Here is a 21844-nt window from a genome sequence, read left to right on the forward strand (position 1 = left end):
CACACACACACACACACACACAGGTTTTTAGAGCGCTTCATAGATGGAATAGATTAGCTGCCTCTTGCTAGCAGTTGTTTTTTTTTTTATTAATTATAATGCACACAAAAGGAAAGACGTGTAATCTTCTTAACTTCTTTAAAAAGTGCTGGTTCCCTTTAAGGTGTGTTACGGAAAGTACTGCCGACCTGAGTGTGCCCAGCCATCTCGATACCAGCGTCCAGGAACTCGTCAAAATCTTCGCTGAATTTCCCAGATGCCACAGCCAGCTGGCTGCTGGAACTTCGAGAGGCGTGGACCACCTCACCGGCAGATTGGTTCAAGTCGGCCGCCGTTTGATTGAGCTCGCTCTGCGCCTCCTGAAACGTCTTGGAGGCGGGTGGGATCTGGGATCACAACAGACACACATGCTTCACAAAAAACAGCTTTTGACGAGGGATGTTTGGTACTGCTTACGCTGTCAATCAGGAGCTTCTTGCTGGCCTCGCCGATGCTCTTGAGAGCCATGTCCACGTCCTTCTGGCCGGGCAGGCAGTTGACGCAGTTGTTCAAGGAATGAGACACGGCCTTAGCCACCTGCAGGTGCAAGGATGGGCATTAGCGGACCATCACAACATCCATCCATCAATCAAAGTTTACTTATGTATCCCTTAATCACAAATGTCTCAAAGGGCTACACAAGCCACAACGACATTCTCGGCTCAGATCCACATTAGGGCAAGAAAAAACTCAACCCAATCAGTTGGGTTTTCTCCAATTAACACCTTTATGTAACAACAGACTTCTATAGGCCCGGTCATGTGGTCTACAAAATTAAATAACTTACAAAGTCTCAAAAAACACCAGCATGGCCACATGATGGCAGACATTGGAAGCTTTATCCACCATTTTCCTGTGCTTTAAAATGCAGCTGTTGGTATGAAACACATGCGTTAAACTTTAGATTTTTGTTTACAGTGAACTCCATTTGTCCATATTCTATCGCGGTGCCAACACAGAGAGACAGACAACGTTCACACTCACATTCACACACTAGAGCCATGTTTTTGTTTTTTCTGAAAATGCATACAATTAAATATTTACAATAATAACCAATCTAGCTGATGTGTAATAATGGTTATTTACTCCATCCGAACACAACAGTTTTAGGCAAAGCACGTCAACAGTTTTAATAGAATGCCTTTTATAGTCCTTTGTCACTATTTGCATGTGCAATGAGATTAAAAGCAGCTCTTTCTCTGAACAAAAAACAAAACAGAACACCAGAAAATACAACCAAATATTACACTTACATAAATAATGTTCATTGTTCCGACTATATACAACATTGCTTCTGTTGCTGCTGTGTTGTGCAATATGTTAATAAATGATCACATCCAGTATGATGAGCTTTTCACATTTATAAAGTAACAGCCTTTCTCCAATTCTCTTCCAATCAACACCCCGTTCTTCTTGCAGTGAAACACCCGAGCTATAATTATCCGGTATGTTGAAAAGGAGCTCATTATTGTTTTCTTTTAAAACCACTTATTTAGTCAAAGAAAATGGGTTTGGATGAGGCATAAATTATTTAGGGTGTTTTGCATATAAAATACAACGCCTGCTTAACTTCCTCTATTTAAAAATGACAGATGTTAAGCTTCATTAATTTTATATGGACATTTGTCCATTAATTTTCTTTTTAGGCACCCTGTTCAAGAACCAATTAAGTTTGTAAATCGAGGCTGGACTGTACAATTTGATGTAGTGCTATCATATACTCTAGCCTTTAAATAGACCTCCTTTTTAGACCAGTTGATCTGCCATTTCTTTTCTTTTTCTCCTCTGTCCCACTCTCCCTTGTGGAGGGGGTCCGGTCCGATGGCCATGGATTAAGTACTGGCTGTCCAGAGTCGGGACCCAGGATGGACCGGACTGCTCGTCCAGAGTCGGGACCCAGGATGGACCGGACTACTCGTCCAGAGTCGGGACCCAGGATGGACCGCTCGCCTGTGTATCGGCTGGGGACATCTCTGCGCTGCTGATCCGCTTCCGCTTGGGATGGTTTCCTGCTGGGTCCACTGTGGACGGGACTCTCGCTGCTGTGTTGGATCCGCTTTGGATTGAACTTTCGAAGTATTATGTTAGACCCGCTCGACATCCATTGCTTTCGGTCCCCTAGAGGGGGCAGGGGTTCCCCACGTATGTGGTCCTCTCAACGGTTCTCATAGTCATTGTCACCGACGTCCCACTGGTTGTGAGTTTTCGTTGCCCTTATGTGGGCCTACCGAGGATGTCGTAGTGGTTTGTGTTATCGTTTGTGCAGCCCTTTGAGACACTAGTGATTTGGGGCTATATAAATAAACATTGATTGATGATTGATTGAAATTATCAAACTTAATCAAACTTAATCTGTATCAATGCTCTAATTATGACATTCCTATGACAGTCTAATTATGACAATTCAATGTTATGGTCAAATCACAGACCTATCAAGAAGTCTTGATGTTGGGTGTTGTCGTGTTGATCTCACCTGCGCCAATCTCTGCTGACTCTCGGCATCTCCGGGTGAGATCAACGCCTGCTTGGCCTCCTGAATGAGAAGCGCAGAGCCTTCCATAACATCGCGGGCCGAGTCCAGCATGGCGGCGGCACCTTTGGGGTCAGCTGTGGATGCAGCAACTCCGCGGGCCGCCTGGGCCAACGTCTTTAAGGCCTGGGCCGTCTCCCTGGCTGCTATGCCTGAAGCATACCACGAGATAGCCAGCAGTTAGCATCCGCAGCAATGGTGCAGCTCTAAGGTAAAATGGACACTAACCTGTGTAGTGTTCATTGCCTTGTGCAGCGCAGGTGAGCAGCTGAGCCATCGAGGAGCCGACTGACTTGGATGTGCTGCCCAGTTCCTGAGCACACTTCTCCAACTGCATGACAAAACACAGACACAAATCTTATGAAATTTAACTTTATTTACTGAGGTGCCTTTTTCCCTACAAGGACATTACCGATTCTCCCGGGAGAGGCTTCAGCTGCGAGTTACCGGCAGCCAGCCTGGCGTCTTGCAGCTCATTTTTCAGCGTCTGGATGGCTGTGAGGGCAGAGTCGATTTCCATGGGGCCGCAAGCTTCATGAGCCTGGGGATTGGAAGCAAATGCAACAACACAATCATTTTTGGGTGCTTGCCTCTCTTGTTGCTAGGCAGACTTCGTCTGATTTAATAACTGCACAAATTAAGGAAAAGTACACGATAAACAGCATTGTACAAAATACATAATATATATCAATAATAATACATGGGCTTCACGGTAGCAGAGGGGTTAGTGCGTCTGCCTCACAATACGAACGTCCTGAGTAGTCCTGGGTTCAATCCCAGGCTCGTGATCTTTCTGTGTGGAGTTTGCATGTTCTCCCCGTGAATGTGTGGGTTCCCTCCGGGTACTCCGGCTTTCTCCCACTTCCAAAGACATGCACCTGGGGATAGGTTGATTGGCAACACTAAATTGGCCCTAGTGTGTGAATGTGAGTGTGAATGTTGTCCATCTGTATTGGCCTTGCGATGAGGTGGCGACTTGTCCAGGGTGTACACGCCTTCTGCCCGATTGTAGCTGAGATAGGCACCAGCGCCCCCCATGACCCCAAAGAGAATAAGCGGTACAAAATGGATATGGATGGATGGATGAAAATACATGTTTTAAATCACTGTATTTAATTTATATACATAAATAAAATCAACAGTAGAAAAATTAACAAACATTTAAAAATATACATTTTAGAAATTAAAAGTAAAATCCAATAGACCCATATTACGTACACTAATTTTCACAAATTCATTGTTCTGTAATAAACATAAATACATTAAAATAAAATAAACAATAATGAAATAATGAATCAAATTTTTAAAAAGCAGCAGAAATTGATTCATCATTTTTGTTTTCATTAGTGTTTTATCTACTGTGCTCCTGAGTTAATGTTTTTGTTGAGTTCATTGAATTACATTTTTCCAGTTTCAAATGGTTCAAGTCCAATCCATTTTTTTTTATAGTTAGAATAAGGATAAACATTTTGTGAATTTTGGAAAAATTGATACACTTTAAATCTTTTCTGTTCCAGACTCAAAAAATATGTTAATAAAGTTATTATTTGTTGTACTTTGTTGTAAGTTGATCTACATTAATTTTTCTTTTTTGTTTTTTTTTAATGTTAATAAAAATACAATGTTATGCAGAGGTGTACTCATAACAATTTTCTAAGCAAATTATAACCCTTTATTAACAGCGGAGAGAGGGGGAAAAGGGGTGGGCATACAAAATGTTTTCTTCATATGAGGGGAAATAATTAAAAAGCACTGATATAGACCAGGCTTCACGGTGGAAGAGGGGTTAGTGCGTCTGCCTCACAATACGAAGTTCCTGCAGTCCTGGGTTCAAATCCAGTCTCGGGATCTTTCTGTGTGGAGTTTGCATGTTCTCCCCGTGAGTGTGTGGGTTCCCTCCGGGTACTCCGGCTTCCTCCCACCTCCAAAGACATGCACCTGGGGATAGGTTGATTGGCAACACTAAATTGGCCCTAGTGTGTGAATGTGAGTGTGAATGTTGTCTGTCTATCTGTGTTGGCCCTGCGATGAGGTGGCGACTTGTCCAGGGTGTACCCCGCCTTCCGCCCGATTGTAGCTGAGATAGGCCCCAGCGCCCCCCGCGACCCCAAAAGGGAATAAGCGGTAGGAAATGGATGGATGATATAGACCATTATTTTGTAAAGGAAAGAAACATCTATCACTTTGTTTTTTTACTTCCTAAAATACTTATGAGCTTTGTGATGTGCTCGCTACCTTCTGTGCAGCCATCCTCAGCTCAGCCAGACAGGTGGCCAGGTTCTTGGCACACTGACCCAGTTGCATTGCGGCAGCCTGATCCGTCACCGTGGGAACAGATGACTTGGTCGAAGTCACCATCTTACTACCAGGCTGTAGAGCGTGGAGAACACAAAGCAAAAGTGCTATAATGATACAGTAGACACATCTAGAGAGTATATTTCTTAGGAAAATGTACAGTGACTAACTAAAGAGGCAAGTGTTGCTCATGGCAACAAGGGTAATTAATCTTTTTTTTTTAATCCATTAGCTTATTACTGAACCACCGGAGTGCCTCTAGGCTCTTCCATAAGAAAAAAATAGGTTGCAGTGCCTATTTTAAATGTGTCCCAACATGGAACAAACCCTATTCATACTTCACTGTTCAGTCTCATTCCCAAAGCCAGAGTAATACTTCACTGTTCAGCCTCATTCCCAAAGCCAGAGTAACAATTTTTGAGAATTAAGTTTCAACATTCCCTTCTTATAAATGCATGTGTGTGCTTGTGTTGCACCTGTAGGAAGTTCTGACTGGCAATAATGAGGGCAAGTTGTGCACTCAGGTCATCTGGTTTGGCCTGACTGCTCCGCACGCCCTGGACCAGCTGAGGGATGTGGTCAGCCACTGCCTACACGAACAATTAATAAGCATTAGTACACAACTTAGCAACTATTACACATTTTACGAGATGTTCATAAGCATCAACATGGCTGTCGAGTAATTGATTTCACTGTTCGGTAACAGCAGAGTCTGCGATTTAATTTTTAAACACGACTAACCTTATGCCTAAACAGGCTGCAAAAATCAACGGAACAAAAAGTAAATGTACCATTCACGCCACATAATGTCACAGAGGATTATCTGGAAGAGGAAAATCATGAGTTTGTTTTAAATATTGGTATAGTGTAGATCGGTAGAAAGCAGAATGAGTGCTGTAGCAACTACCTTTAAGCGCACGTGCACACTTCTTAACAAAAATGTTTGGTTATTTCATGCAAAAGATAGTTTTGGTGGCCAACTGTTATTGGTTCGTTTGTTAGCATGATTAGAAAATTAAAGCTACATCAACAACTTACATGGAAACTTTAAACAAGGACCTATTACATTTTTTATGTAAATCTTGATAAAAAGCTGATTCAGTTTATCTGTTCGCCATTCATTGTGGGTCAGCAGAGCAGTGCTGTTGTTAGATAGTGTGCTAATTGCTGCTTAGTTTTTTAAGCTTTTTACAGTAGTTTTATAGTTTTAATAGCTCCAAAGAATGCAATGGACAAGCCATTTGTGGTTTAAAACATTCTGAAAGTATCAAAAGTGTTATCAACAGTGCCTCCCTCTACCCCTTTTTTCTACTGCACACAAAAAAGATGTCATTAACAAAGTGAAGTGGATTTCTTTTTTTTAATTTATAATCATTGTAGCAACCTATCTGTGAAAGTTAAGAAGTTTTGCGATTTCTAACTAAGTGCACCACAGGGCTAGTGACAGTGTGCGTGAGTGTGTGTGTCGGCAGGGCGATTGAAAATGAGAACAGTTCAACTTGTTGTTTCGACTGCTATTAACCCTTGTGTAATGTTCATATAGTTGTTACTTAGCCAGCGTTTGTGGGTCTGATGGACCCGTTGCATTTTGTGTGTTTTTAATGACTCACAATCAAACACTTTTATGTACAGATGTTTATTGGGATAAGGTAAACATCTGTTCAGTATTTTAACATAAAAGTGTTTGAATCTCACATGAGGCATTAAAAACCACAAAATGCAACGGATCCATCCGACCCAAGGAAAATTTCTCTGCCAGTTTCTGCATCCCACAGGGATTCTTCTTTTGTGTTTCTGCAGCTGCAGTTCCCAAACAACATTGCAACAGACAGTGTTTGTCAACAGTGTCTGCTCTCATTTTCTCGCACATTTGACCCTCTGATGTTCTGTGTACCTACACTCAGTCCTCCTCCAGTCTAGGCCTGCTGTGTGTGCGTGTGGTACACAGAACATCAATTTCCACACTTCTAATAATATTAGTAATAGAAATGTGTAGGGAGGAGTGTATGGTGTGTAGTCGAAAAATATGTATTCATCACAGATAATGAGCCAAAGACAGTGACTCTCAGATTGAAAAATTAATTAATCGTATCATTTTTTTTTTATAAAAAATAAGAACGGGTCCCACAAACCCGGACACCACACAAGGAAAGTTGTTTGATCACCTCTTTGTTATGTTTGTTTGATGTACTGTACTGTAAAGTGCTTTATATTGTCTTCAAAGTGTACAAACTTTTACTAAAATATGGACTTTTGTCAAGGTTGGAACTCATTATTCATCTTTACGTTGTTTCTTATAGAGGAATTTGCGTGCCCACCTTGCAGCTTTGCACCAACTGCTGGTGGGCGGCGGTGTTCTTGTTGGAGGCGGCAGCATTCTGAGCAGCAGCAATGGTTTGGGTGGCTGCCGCTGCACCTTGTTTGGCAGCATTCTGGAGGAGAAAAATGCACAAAATCACATTTATACTCCATCTCACCTGTACTCCTCTCAAGCCCTCTGAGGTCCTCACATTGGAAACGTATGAGAGTGACAAGAGGTGTGTAGTGTCCTGCTACATTTACTTTGTTCCTGAGATCACATGCCCGCAGTCTTCACTGTCATCACTGTAAAACGTGACACGGCGCCAAACAAGGCAGCACAACTAACTATGAAAAACATCATTTATATCATGCGCTGTCATCGGTATCAGTAGAAATGTTGACATTTTAGCCAACAAGATTTCTACCGCCAACTAGATAAAATCTGTTGCAGTAAGTTATAGATGTTTTTTTGGTTTTAGCTGTGCATATGCTAAAATTAGTTCTGCTATCACGGCATAAGTGACTGTAAAATTTATTTTTTTGGAGTACATGCTAGAGTACTGTCTCGCACACATCCACAAACACAATTCACACACACCTGCTAAGGCTGTAGTGTATGCACTATTAACAATTAGCTACTAAATAAATCAGTAGTTGAGTAGTTTTTTCAATTTAAAGGGGTCATATTATAATTTTTTTAGTGTTTATTCAAAACACTTCCTTGTGGTCTGCATAACATGTAATGGTGGTTCTTTGGTCAAAATGTTGCATAGATTTTGTATTACAGACCATCTTCAGAACACTTTCTGACAGTCTCTTCTGAATGCTACGTTTTGTGGGCGGTCTCATTTACGTGCCTACAACCAGTCATCCATGTAGTAGTTTTTAGTGTTTCTATATCGAGTCTACTGACAAATATAAGTTAGAACTATAGGCTACTTTGCAAATTGCAACTGCAGAGATTTTTCCATGCATGTGCCTGTGCGAGCCAGGCTGCCCACAGGCTGCCCCACAAGGAGCTTATTGAGGACAACTAAATAAAAATGGTGGATTCGCGCAAAGCTCTTAGGGTAAACCTCTGCCATTTATGGAGATATCCAAAACTGGACTATGGCAGAATACGTCACTAAAGTCTCAAGTTCCAAGGCTCTTTTGGCGCAATTTTAGGCAAGATTGTTATACAAATATCTCCACCATGCCTCCATGGTTTGATTTCAATTATTTGGGACGATTTGGGATCCCCAATATGCAAAAACAGGAACAGTATCAATACATAAGAAAACGTTGTTTTGCATAATAGGACAACTTTAATTCAGCATTTGAATGACTACTTTTACTTACATCACATTACATAAAACAAAGGTATCCAACGTGTGACCCTTGGCACATTTTAAAATGATTTTTACAAAAAAAAAACAATTTGGAATAGAACAGCAAACAGTTGAAATGTAACGAGAAAAAGTTGCAATGTTGACTCTAATAACACAAATCTGCTGTGTAGGCAGTTTATTTTTTAGTTTTTTTTTAACTCAAAGCTTAAAATATAATAATGAATCGAAATCAATGTTATGCATTATTCACCTAATAAAGACTCCAATTACTTCACATCAAATATTTCACTTTGACATATTTTTGGGGGAAAACATTGCATACTCTGTGTTTTTGCCAGAAAAAAAAACGACATGAGGGTATAAAACAAACCAAAAAAAACCCCAAAAAACATTTAAAAAAAAATCATAATAGACGGACAGCTCTGAAGTTGATTTAGAGATTGAAAGTTAAAAAGAAATTAATAATAGATTACTTATTTTTAACTTTTGTGAGTGGGGCCTTTTTGCATCCCTTAGAATTTTAGTTAGATTTCAAATAACTGTCCAAAAAATGCTCAAAAAATAATAATGAATCAAAATCATTGTCATGAATTTTGTGACCAAATACTTCACATCAAATATTCTAAACTGACAAAAACATTAAAAAAAAACAATATATCGATCCATAGAAATTGATCTAAACATTTAAGCGTGGAAAAAAAACAAAAAGAATAATGTACGACTTATTTTCTAACATGTTTACGACTAATACCTTTTTGGGTCATTGGGGCCAAACTTTAGGGGAGCCCTGAAGTTTAAAAAAAAATTATATAATGTACTGGGTTTGAAAAGGACAATATCAAACATGAATGCTTTGATTTTTCAGTGTACGGCACTCAGCAGAAAACGTTTGGACATCCATGACTTAAAGTAACGGTAATCTTTTGGCGACTCTAACCATCTCAGAGAGTGACAATAAGTACACAATTCTGACTTGCAATGCCAAGGAAAAACCTGACCGATTTAGACTCAAATCACCAATGATCCACCGTCTTCACTCACCTCCAGTCGGTTGATCAGTTTCTTCTTGATGGCGTTCTGAGCTGCGGCGTTGGTGGCCACACGCAAACCCTCCGCAGCCTCCCTCAGTCGCTGTTGCTGGTCCTCATTCTCGGGATAGGCTGCTGCACCCTGAGGGCACACAAACACACGCACATAATTAACACACATACCACAAATTAGGATAACCCAGCAAACATGCTGGAATCTTATCTCGCGATCGTGTAGCACTGCTCACATTTTCAAGTTCCATATCATTAAGTTATTGGTCTGCGTAAAAAGTCTACGTCATCTTGCCGAGACATTTTGGATAATTGCATACTGCCCTTCCCAACACCTTTGACCACAAAGTATACGTAAAAACAAAAAATACACGTTTTCTGCAAATGCAATTTTGTAAAATAAATTGTGTAATAAAGTGGATTACTGTGGACACCGCTCCAACACAACAGCCAATTTGCATAACGATCAAAACCGGCTAATTCCAAAGAGACTAATGAGGACATGACACACAGCTGACAAAGCCATTCAGTTACACGTAGCAGGTTGTCATGCAGAGGACGCGTTGTAGCTGTTAATCGGTTCCCTTGGCAACAAAAAGCCATCGACCGGTGGCAAATTTTGTGCTAATTAAACAGCCGGAGGGCGTCATTGCAATTCTTATCGGGATCAAGTGGGCTGATAACGAGGTTGACGGTGGGGCGATGGGGGATTATCGGGGTTGGTGTCGGGTCTGGGCGGCGCTCTAATACATCTCGAGGCTGCTTTGTTTGTCTTTAGTACGGATAAACTAATTCACATAACAGGTGAGTCATAAGTTAAACACATATTTAATACTGCCTGTACAGTAAACGCAGTCATTTTGCTCCTGTGTGTATTCTACGCTGAGGACATGCAGTAGACTTTAATCCTGTACTTGATTTATTAAATGAATGGTGTTACATTCAAGTCTTTGTATTTACACAGGAATTCCCATCACCTAAAGCAGGGGTTCTTAACCTTTTGACCTCATAGCCCAACTTTTCCATTACACTTCACTGTTAATACTGAATGAGTAATCTTACTCTTGATTTCAATCGTGTTCAATAATTATATTCAACCTTCTTACAGTTTAACAGGATAAACCTTGTCAAATGATACAAGGTTTATCCTGTATCATTTGACAGGATAAACTCAAGTTTTATAACAAGGCTTAGGTCAGGCTGATTACAAAATAAATACTAATCAAATATACTGTTAAATAAGGGACTCATAAAAACTGATATAAAAATACATTTACGAAGATTTACGCAGGGCTAAATAAAAAAAATTCAAACTAAATAATAAATCAAAGTAATAGATATGTTTAAACAAACGTTAAATAAAGTTTAAGTGCAAATGGAAATACAGCTTCACCACTTTAGTAATATTTTTGGCGCTTAAGAAACTTCTCTTTCGCTCCAGACTTCTTATCTTAGTATGAGAATAGGCTGAGGGTTTTTGCCCCCCACCCCTCTTCCCCCAAACCTCAACATCCATTTAAAAAAATAATTTTGTCCATGAATACATCTCCTTGGCGACAGGTGCATAAACGTGTTTGTGCGAGTTGGTGCTTGCGGCCAAACAATGGCCCTACGGTTAAGAAACAGCGGCCTAAAGGAGGCAGCTGCCACATGAAGAGGGATGAGCATGGTTTGTTCCAAAGAGGTTCTTGTGTGCAGCTAACAATACACTGAATTATCATGTTGTAAAAGTGTGTTCTATGGTGGTATGGCCTTTTTTTTTTTTTTCCACTGGAATATAAATGGCATGTGTTGGTTTGGCTAAATCATGCTTGAAATACAGATATCCTTTCAAGTGTTATCATCATTATACCAGTACTTCTTATATTGTGTGGCGGGCATGAATAGGTGTCACGGTGGGGGTGGGCATGACAAAACAAATCTTCAGAGGTAGCACTTAAGTGCTAGAGCCAGCACCTCCAAAGGGTTTGTACGAATTAAAAAAAATAATAATAATAAAAAAATTATATATATATATATATATATATATATATATATATATATATATATATATATTTCATTCATACTTCAATTTAAGGGGAGGCGTGACAAAAATAACTGAGGAGCATTGGTGTAAGGGAATGGCCTTAGGGGTTAAACACTTACTTCTATAGCTGCTGTCTAGACAATACGCTGGCTGCAAAATCATCTATTGCTGTGTTAACAAGTCCTCTGGTCTTGACCAAAATGGATGGAAAAAAATAAATATTGGGTGCAGACCGTGGTTAGCTTAGCATTCACCATCATGGGAACAAAGACTACGCAGTAAAGAATATAAAGTAAGGCTTTTAAGCTTTTGTGACACGTTACGATATATAACGCAAATATTCCAAAAACAAATGATGTCTGCTGGGTTGACTATAGCAGTGTTTTTCAACCTTTTTTGAGCCGAGGCAATTTTTTTTTTCATTGAAAAAATGCGGAGGCACACGACCAGCAGAAATACATAAAAAACTAAACTCAGTTGACAGTAAAAATTTGGCGCAATTGTTGGATATGACTTTAAAGCATAAGCAAGCATGCATGACTATAGTTCTGGTCTCAAAGTAGGTGTACTGTCACCACCTTTTACATCACACCGTGACTTATTTGCACTTTTTTGCTCTTTTCCCATGTATAGTCTTTTACTTCTTGTTTGGTGGCTTTTCCTGTTTTGTTAGTATTTTCCTGTAGCAGTTTCATAACTTCCTTCGAGCGATATTTCCCACATCAACTTTGTTTAAGCAATCAAAATATTTCAGTTGTTTTTATCCCTCTTTGTCATGTTTGGATGTACATTGTCTTTGCTCCGCAGTAAGTCTTTGCTGTCGTCCACCATTCTGTTTTTGTTTACTTTGTAGCCAGTGCAGTTTTAGTTTTGTTCTGCATAGCCTTCCCTAAGCTTCAATGCCTTTTTTTAGGGGCACTCATCTTTTGTTTATCTTTCGTTTAAGCATTAGACACCTTTTTACCTGCACCCTGCCTCCCGCTGTTTCCGACTTTAGCTACCTGCTGCCACCTACTGATATGGAAGAGTATTACAGGGTTACTCTGCCGAGCTCTAGACAACACCGACACATCATTTGCAGACTATAATTACTGGTTTGCAAAAAATATTTTTAACCCAAATAGGTGAAATTAGATTATCTCCCACGGCACGCCAGACTGTATCTCACGGCACACTAGTGTGCCGCGGCACAGTGGTTAAAAAACACTGGACAATAGTAATTATATTCTATATTTACAGAAAAAAAGGGTGGTGTTACACACACAGACGGAGAGAGCAGTATGAATGTTTTTTGTCCTCATTTTAATTAGATAATGTCTTTGGTCCGTACAGCATTCACTCGCTCCATCCAGTCTGGTGCACATTAGGCTTCGGATTTTAATCATCTGTTTTGTTTCATGTCTGTCATGGTTTTAGGGTCAACATGCTATCAGCATTTGATTCCCGGGCACGGTCACTGCTGCTGCCCACTGCTCCCCTCACCTCACAGGAGGTGATCAAGGGTGATGGGTCAAATGCAGAGAATAATTTCGCCACACCCAGTGTGTGTGCCTGTTCATTTCAGTCCAGTTGCTCAAATAAGTCCTATTTAGTTTATTATACAAAAGTATAATAAAGTTGCCTGAGACGGGCCAAAGAATATTCTGATTAGTTCCATAAAATATGTAAATTATCAGATACAGAGTGAAGAAAGACTTTCAATAGTCTAGCCTCGTTATTTTCAGGAAGTTACAACAAAAAAATGGCAACGATTCGGTGGAATGGCCCTTAAAGTGACACTACAATCAAATCGAAACCTAAGGCTTCATTTGATTGGATGCCGGGATTTGAACTAAGAATTGTGTTACAGTAATTTGTCAGCGGTTATTACACAGGCTAATTTTAGATCAAACGACGACTGTGCAACATTAAGCCCCATTTGGAATCCGAGTAAGGACATTATTCACATCATGTCCAAATGCAGCATTGGGATGTTTTCTGAGCTTTGATCATAGACCAGAATAAAATGGGTGGAAGTTGCACAGTGGGACAATGAGGGTTTTGGTTTCTAATCTTTGAGAGGGAGTCGTGGGTCCAAATTTAATTAAAATTTCAAAGTAAAAGCAGAGTTCAAAGTCAGGTCGGATGTTCTTGTTTCCCCATATATAAAATAATGACTTAAATATAGGCCTTCACTGGCCGCTTCATTGAGTACAGTTAATCAGATTTAATTAAAAACTGTATCCGAAACCTGCTCTGTTTTAAGTGACGTTGTTGGAGAGGTGCCCTGTTATGTTGCATGGATTGTTTAAAGATGTTCTAACAGTATTTTTTTACCCTAGAACCTGTTTATGACAACCGAGCATGAGAAAAATATATCATCTACCTGAATTTGTTTGCTCCGCTCCTGATATATGTGCTCTATATGATTTTCCTGATACTACGAGGAAAAAAACATCTCCACATGACAATGCAGAATATACCAGCCCCCTATTTATAGCGTTGGACTAGACCAGGGGTCGGCAACCTTTACCACTAAAAGAGCCATTTCGACCCGTTTCACAAAATGACGAAGACAATGGGAGCCGCAACTATTCTTGCCAATATCGGCTGGTGGTCACCCAGATGACAAGAATAAGGGCGTACTATGAAGCCATTGCCTTAAATACCTTCTACAACATGTACAAACTGCTTGCCAGTCCAGCAACATGTTGTGAGAGGCTTCCGTAGATGCACGCACACAACTGGAAGGCATACTGGGTGACACAGAGTACACTTCCTGACTATGTTATACACCCCGCGAGCACCAAACCCCGCCCACCTCAACCACGCAGTGGGGGGTTGGTGCTCGCAGGGTGTATAACATAGTCAGGAAGTGTTATGGATGAAAAGGATTCTGGGTATTTGTTGTGTTGCGTTTATGTTGTGTTACTGTGAGGATTTTCTCCCGAAATGTGTTTGTCATTCTTCTTTTGTGTGGGTTGACAATGTGGCGCATATTAGTAGGAGTGTTAAAGTTGTTAATATCACAACCGTCAGTGTACTCTGTGTCACCCAGTATGCCTTGCAATCTCATACATGTGCCGATAGAAGCAGCGAAATGCATATGTCCGGTCGGCACGCTAATAGCATTCCGTGAATAGCGGGCGTGATGTCGTTCAAGAGGACGCAAATAGCATTCCGTGAATGGCGGCCGCGACGACGTTCAAGAGGACGTTATGAGTAATATCATCACGGCACGACCTTAATATTGTACTTCGAGTGAAAATTGGAGAACGTTGACTCCAGTTGATGTCCGGGAGAGGCATTGATTTCCGGAATCTCCCCGCAACAATCTGGGGGGTCTTCGATTGTGCAGCTAAACCGTATCAGAGTTGCCAAAGAGCCGCGGGTTGCCGACCCCTGGACTAGACTAACACTGGCTTTTGATTTAGGGGTGCCCAAAGTGTGGACTGGAGGAGAAATTTGGCCTCTTAAGTCGTTTTGTTTGGCTGATGTAATACATATTCACATTGACCTCTTTCAAGCTCACTAGGGGTATCCCGATCCAATACTGTTATTGGATTATTAATCCAGTACCAGAAAGAAAACAAGTATGGGTTTGCACAAAGAAATCTCAGATTTAAGCGCTCATATACAAACAGTCCTGCAGCTTGTTTACTTTTGCACAGCGGGGCAGCCAGTTAACATCCAAATGTCCTCCAATAAGCAAAGAATGTTGGTATTTTTCTGTATAATTTACAGAAAAAAGGCAGACGTGGAAGGCTATAGGCTACTAGAAGCGAGCGGCTACACAACAGCAAAGCACATTATAGCACACAAGCTAGACATATATAATAATTATCCTTAATTGAACAATATAGCAATTAAAATATGACATTTGTCAATATAAATAAGTATTAAATAGTTACAGTTTCATATTACTTAGATACAGAATCTCTATGGGCAGATGCGTACTACAAAGTGTCCAGTAACAAACATGTATGCATCATTTAATTTACTCATGAGCTTAACCCTATGGATTATTCTGGCACCGACGTGTAAGCAAAAAAACAATTACCACTCCATCACAACTTAAAGACAGCATAAGTCTATTCCATAATAATAAATAATGTTATTGTTTTCCATATGTACTATGGTTCTATTAGAGTCATTTGACCGCCCGATGTAGCTGAGATAAGCACCGTAGCTGAGATAAGCACCGCGGCCCCAAAGGGAATAAGCGATAGAAAATGGAAGGATGGATGGATGACCTGATCAACCCTTGTCTAACATTCCAAACTACAAAATAATTTACACATGTATGAATACTGCTGATATGGTATCGGATCAATACTCAAGGCTCCAATATCGATATTGTATCGGAAGGGAAAACATGTAATTAATAATTGCCATTTATCATTGATATTTAAACTAAATAAAGGGGAACATTATCACCAGACCTATGTAGGCGTCAATATATACCTTGATGTTGCAGAAAAAAGATCATATATTTTTTTAACCAATTTCCGAACTCTAAATGGGTGAATTTTGGCAAATTAAACGCCTTTCTATTTATCGCTCTCGGAGCGATGACGCCAGAACGTCACCTAGGTAACAAAACCGCCATTTTCTCAAACACATGACAAACACCAAGTCTCAGCTCTGTTATTTTCAGTTTTTTCGACTGTTTTCTGGAACCTTGGAGACATCATGCCTCGCCGGTGTGTTGTCGGAGGGTGTAACAACACTAACAGGGAGGGAATCAAGTTGCACCACTGGCCCAAAGATGCGAAAGTGGCAAGAAATTGGACGAAATTTGTTCAAAATACGAGGGTGTGGGGAAAGCCGACGAAATGGTCAGTCGTTTGTTCCGCACACTGTATAGACGAAAGCTATGCTACTACAGAGATGGCAAGATTGTGTGGATATCCTGCGACACTCAAAGCAGATGCAGTTCCAACGATAAAGTTAAAGAAATCTGCCGCCAGACCCCCATTGAATGTGCCGGAGTGTCTGCACATTTTACCAGCGATGCTAAGGCAGACATGGCACAGAGATGTATGGATAACCTGCAGATGCATTTCCAACGATAAAGTCAACGAAATCACAAAGGTGAGTTTTGTTGATGTTATTGATTTATGTGCTAATTAGACATATTTGGTCGCGGCATGACTGCCAGCTAATCGATGCTAACATGCTATTTAGGCTAGCTGTATGTACATTTGTAGTTATATTTGCATCCAGCGTTTCCCTCCACCCATATTTAATGCCAAACAAACACTTACCAATCGACAGATTTAAGTTAATCCAGTGTCACAAGATGCAAAAGTCCCCAACATTTGGTCTGCACATTTTACCGGCGATGCTAAGGCAGACATGGCCGAATAGCGTCAATAGCTATTCGCTCAATAGCTTCAGTTTCTTCTTCAATTTCGTTTTCCCTATCTGCCTCCATACTCCAACCATACGTTTCAATACATGCGTAATCTGTTGAATTGCTTAAACCGCTGAAATCCGAGTCTGAATCCGAGCTAATGTCGCTATATCTTGCTGTGCTATCCGTTTTAGAGATGCGCGGGTAGGCAATTATATCATCCGCAACCGCATCACCAAAGTCGTCATCCACCCGCCGTTCACCCGAACCAACATTTTATCAGAACCGCAACCGCCCGCCACCGGCCCGTTGAAATACATCAGAGGTTGGCCACCTTTACCACTCAAAGAGCTATCTAAACCTGTTTCACAGAGTAAAGAAGACAATGGGAGCCGCTAACGTTTTTCCAACGGTGTTCATCCTGATGACAAGAATAAGGGCGTGCTGTGAAGCCATTGCCTTTGACACCTTCAACAACATGTACAAACCGATTGTTAGTCCAGCAACATGTTGTATGCAGCTTCCGCAATTACACGTACAAGATTGAAAGTCATACTGGGTGATACAGAGTACACTGATGGTTGTGATATAAACAATTGTAACACTCTTACTAATATGCGCCATGCTGTGAAGCCACACCAAACAAGAATGACAAACATTTCGGGAGAACATCCTCACAGTAACACAACATAAACGCAACACAACAAATACCCAGAATCCTTTGCATCCATGACATTCCTAAATATATTTTACACCCCGCCACCCCCAACCCCGCCCACCTTACCGAATAACGGGGGAGGGGGCAGGGTTTGCTGCTAGCGGGGTGTATAAAATAGTCAGGCGGTGTCATAGATGCAAAGGATTCTGGGTATTTGCTGTGTTGCATTTATGTTGTGTTACTGGGAGGATGTTCCCCCGAAATGTGTTTGTCATTCTTGTTTGGTGTGGCTTCACAGCGTGGCGCATATTACTAAAAGTGTTAAAATTGTTTATATCACAACCATTAGTGTACTCTGTGTCACCCAGTATGCCTTGCAGTTGTGTGCGTGTGTCTGCGGAAGCCACATGCAACATGTTGCTGGACTAACAAGCAGATCGTACATGCTGTAGAAGGCGACAAAGCCAATGGCTTCTTAGCACACCCTAATAGTAATAACTGGGTGACTGCCGGCAGTCATGCTAGAGAATATTTGCGTCCCCTGTTGTCTTCTTCGCTTTGTAACATGGGTCCTAAATGGCAATTTGAATGGTAAACGATACCGATCCCTGAACCATGTATATCAAATATTTCCGAATGGTTCAACTGCCACCCGCCTGAATCTAATTAAAATAAATTTTTTCGTCATGTCACCCGCCCGACCCGCGGTTTATCCGCGGATGAGACCGCAAACCGCGCATCTCTAATCTCTTTGTATTGGCATCACTGGATGACGTCACAGGAAAAAAGACGGTGGCTTTACAGATAGCGAAAATCAGGCACTTTAAAGCCTTTTTTCGGGATATTCAGGGATGGGTAAAATTTTGACAAAAACTTCGAAAAATAAAATAAGCCACTGGGAAATGATTTTTATTGGTTTTAACAGTTCTGAAATTGTGATAATGTTCCCCTTTAACATCACTTTTATATTCACATTTAGGTTATTTGAGTTTCACAATTAAAATCACTGTGTTTGGACCGAGCCCACTGGCACATTTTCACTTTGGACCATGGAGGCAAAAAGTTTGGGCACCCCGCTATTAATCTGTTAAAATACCTTCGCTGCCTCCACCATCCTGGCAGTGGCGTCAGCCAACAGTTTCGCAGCCGCCAGCAACTTCTTGGAGTTGTCCACGTCGATTTCAGCTTCTGCATCAGACCTCATGGCGTTCACCAGGTCTGATGTGGCCTGGGCCAGCACACGGGCCTGGCGGACCATCTCTCCTATGGAGAGGACCGTGAAAGAATTAAAATTGTGGCTTCAAAACATGTTGCCTTTTTTGTTGGGCTTCACTCCACCAATCAGCTGAGAAAGGACAAGGAGAGTCGGCAGGAAAGCATAAGAAGAGAGACTTTTTTTTTTTCACCACATTTGCTGGATATGATGAGTTACTGACCGGCGTCCCCCATGGAGCAGAAGATACTCTCAGTGACCGTCATGATGGTGTCAGTGGCCTGGTCGTAGCGGCCGATGGGCTCTCCCCTAGAAGTGTACTGGCGGACATGTTGCAGGAGATCTTCCAGGGCCTGACTCACCACGCTGGCTGCCGCGCTCACCTTCAACACAAGACAAGAATAGCCTAAAACCCAAGATTGTTTACCTAAAATTATGTGGAAAATACCAAAAAAGTACTTTTTTTTTCAATTAATAAACTTGTGGCTACAATCTACTGATTTTAATGGATAGAACTATAAGGCTACATATATAGATCATTCATTTTAAATCAAATTAAAAAAGAAAGCCTATGAACATGGTATATTCGGCTTGAAGTTGCTGACAAGTGAGCAATCTGGATAATTTTGAGATTAAACTTGGTTTGACTGTGCACACATATCAAATTTCATTTGAATCTGATTTAAAAAGTATAAGCAGTTCAGTACACATTTTTATGCTTTGTATTATGTGTACATTTTTGTCAAATCTGAATCTAATCCAGATTCCATTTGGTGTGACCTGGCACATGTCTGACCATAAATGAACAAATTTTGGGTAGCTTTAATAGTTTAAACATGTTACATTTATACTGTAGCGTTTACATAGTTACAAAATGTTAAATCTGGATTAGACTCAAATTATACCTGGTTAGACATGACACGCTTCGAACTGTAGTAGGTTTTTTGACATCTTCTACATTTCATCAAGTTAAATTTACATTTTTACCAAATGTACAATCTGGATCTGTTCTGGATTACATTTTATTTGACGTAACTGCTTTTCTCCGTGCACACATATTAACATTTGAATTTGAGTAGATTGAACCCATTAAAGTTGCCATGCTTCATTACCTGACAATTTTTTTCTCAAATCTGTAACTGATCCAGATTATAATCTGGTTGGACCTGTCATACTTCCAACCACAAATGCACACATTTTTTCAAATATATTTTACATCAAACAGCCATCCATTTTTTACCACTTGTCACAGGGAGCTAGATCCTATCTCAGCTGCACTCGGGCAGTTTATTACATGGCCAACATGTCTCATTTTATTTTATATCTTCCTCCAAACACGACAAATTGAGTTTATACCAAAAAGTTCTATTTTGGTTTCATCTGACCACATGACATTCTCCCAATCCTCTGCTGTATCATCCATGTATCCATTTTGGTATAAACTCAACTCGTCGTTTTTGGAGGAAGAAGAATACGGAGTTGCATCCCATGAACACCACACCTACTGTGAAGCATGGGGGTGGAAACATCATGCTTTGGGGCTGTTTATCTGCTAAGGGGACAGGACGACTGATCCGCGTTAAGGAAAGAATGAATGGGGCCATGTATTTTGAGATTTTGAGCCAAAACCTCCTTCCATCAGTGAGAGCTTTGAATGGTTGACCAAATACTTCTTTTCCACCATAATTTACAAATAAATTCTTTAAAATTCCTACAATGTGAATTCCTGGATTTTTTTGTCACATTCTGTCTCTCACAGTTGAAGTGTACCTATGATGAAAATTACAGACCTCTGTCATCATTTTAAGTGGGAGAACTTGCACAATCGGTGGCTGACTAAATACTTTTTTGCCCCACTGTATAAATATATCTTACAAACTCAATATATCTCCCAGCCCTATTGTGCACACATATTAAATTACATTTGAATTTGATTAGATTTGATAGAACAATCAGTAGAAATGGATGGATGGATGCAATCCCAACAGCCCAAAAGCTTTGCTTTATTTAGGGTCAATTTCTGTCAAATCTGGATCTAATCCAGAATAAACTCGGCTTGACTTCACACACTTCTTACTGTATGTAAATGCACACATTTTAACCTTTTCAAACGTGTCCAATTTCTATTTGATACTGTTATATTTACATCGTTGCCAAATGTTGCTAATTCAAACAGGAAGTCACCGACCTGCTTGAGGAGCTCTCCATCCTCCGTAGCAGAGAGGCAGGCCTGGACGCAGCTCTCCACAGAGCGATCCACCAGCTTCCCAGCTTCGATGAGCTGTTCCTGGCAAACGGGGGAGCTGATGGTGGGACTCACCACCTACCAAGACACGGTAGACGGACGTGATAATGATGATGATGATGATGGGAGGCATCGTTAGGAGTAACAATTCGGGTCAAGTTTATTCATCTTCATGCAGTTCGTTACCTTGGCACACGCTACCAGCTGGGAGGTGGATAGAGCGCACTGGGTGGCGGCGGCAATGACTCGATTCTGGAGGACAGTGTCCTCCGCGACCTGGGCCACGTTCTTGGCCTTCAGGACCAACATGGCTGCAGCGTTGGCCACCGCTTTGGCCAAGTTCATCAGAACATCCTGGTAAAAAAAAGAAGAGGCGGTCACTCACATTGGAAAAAAAAAAAAGGCAATGATAAAGTAGTGTTTTCTTGCCACAGTGCAGTTTTAGTATTTTGTTGACAGGACTTCTGTCTGGTGGAAATCAAGGCGGCCATATGCTATCTGCAAATCAACCACCCAATGTGAAAAAGTGGGGGGCTTCAGTTGTGAGTTTGACACACTTTCTGTGATTGGACTTCATGAAAATCCATGGTGAACTCAGACTTAACAAAACCATTTTGACAGATTGGGATTTTGATTTAGTCTTTTCCAGTTTCTTCGTCTATCTGGTTGTCTAAAAGGGTTAAAGTTCAAGTTAAAGTACCAATGATTGTCACACACACAGTAGGTGTAGCGAAATTATTCTCTGCATTTGACCCATCACCCTTGATCACCCCCTGGGAGGTGAGGTGAGCAGTGGGCAGCAGCGGTGCCGCGCCCGGGAAATATTTTTGG

At 40.8% G+C, this 21844-nt stretch overlaps 1 protein-coding gene across 4 annotated transcripts in view; it reads right to left on the minus strand.

Moving 5' to 3' along the window:
- The window catches only part of tln2a (talin 2a), a 238388-nt gene that overhangs the window by 53391 nt on the left and 163153 nt on the right, over positions 1-21844 (minus strand). For all 4 annotated transcript variants that reach the window (XM_061878614.1, XM_061878589.1, XM_061878606.1 and 1 more), the window contains exons 19-31: positions 21200-21367; positions 20957-21091; positions 18992-19151; positions 18652-18818; positions 9538-9666; positions 7183-7296; positions 5341-5454; positions 4805-4939; positions 2982-3110; positions 2798-2900; positions 2513-2721; positions 457-576; positions 189-386 (exon numbers count right to left, since the gene is read on the minus strand). In XM_061878614.1, coding sequence (XP_061734598.1) covers positions 189-386; positions 457-576; positions 2513-2721; positions 2798-2900; positions 2982-3110; positions 4805-4939; positions 5341-5454; positions 7183-7296; positions 9538-9666; positions 18652-18818; positions 18992-19151; positions 20957-21091; positions 21200-21367 — 1881 coding nt within the window. The remainder of the gene's footprint in view (positions 1-188; positions 387-456; positions 577-2512; positions 2722-2797; positions 2901-2981; positions 3111-4804; positions 4940-5340; positions 5455-7182; positions 7297-9537; positions 9667-18651; positions 18819-18991; positions 19152-20956; positions 21092-21199; positions 21368-21844) is intronic.

Source organism: Nerophis ophidion, linkage group LG02 (genome assembly GCF_033978795.1).
Source record: "Nerophis ophidion isolate RoL-2023_Sa linkage group LG02, RoL_Noph_v1.0, whole genome shotgun sequence".
In the NCBI taxonomy this organism is placed as follows: Eukaryota; Metazoa; Chordata; class Actinopteri; order Syngnathiformes; family Syngnathidae; genus Nerophis; species Nerophis ophidion.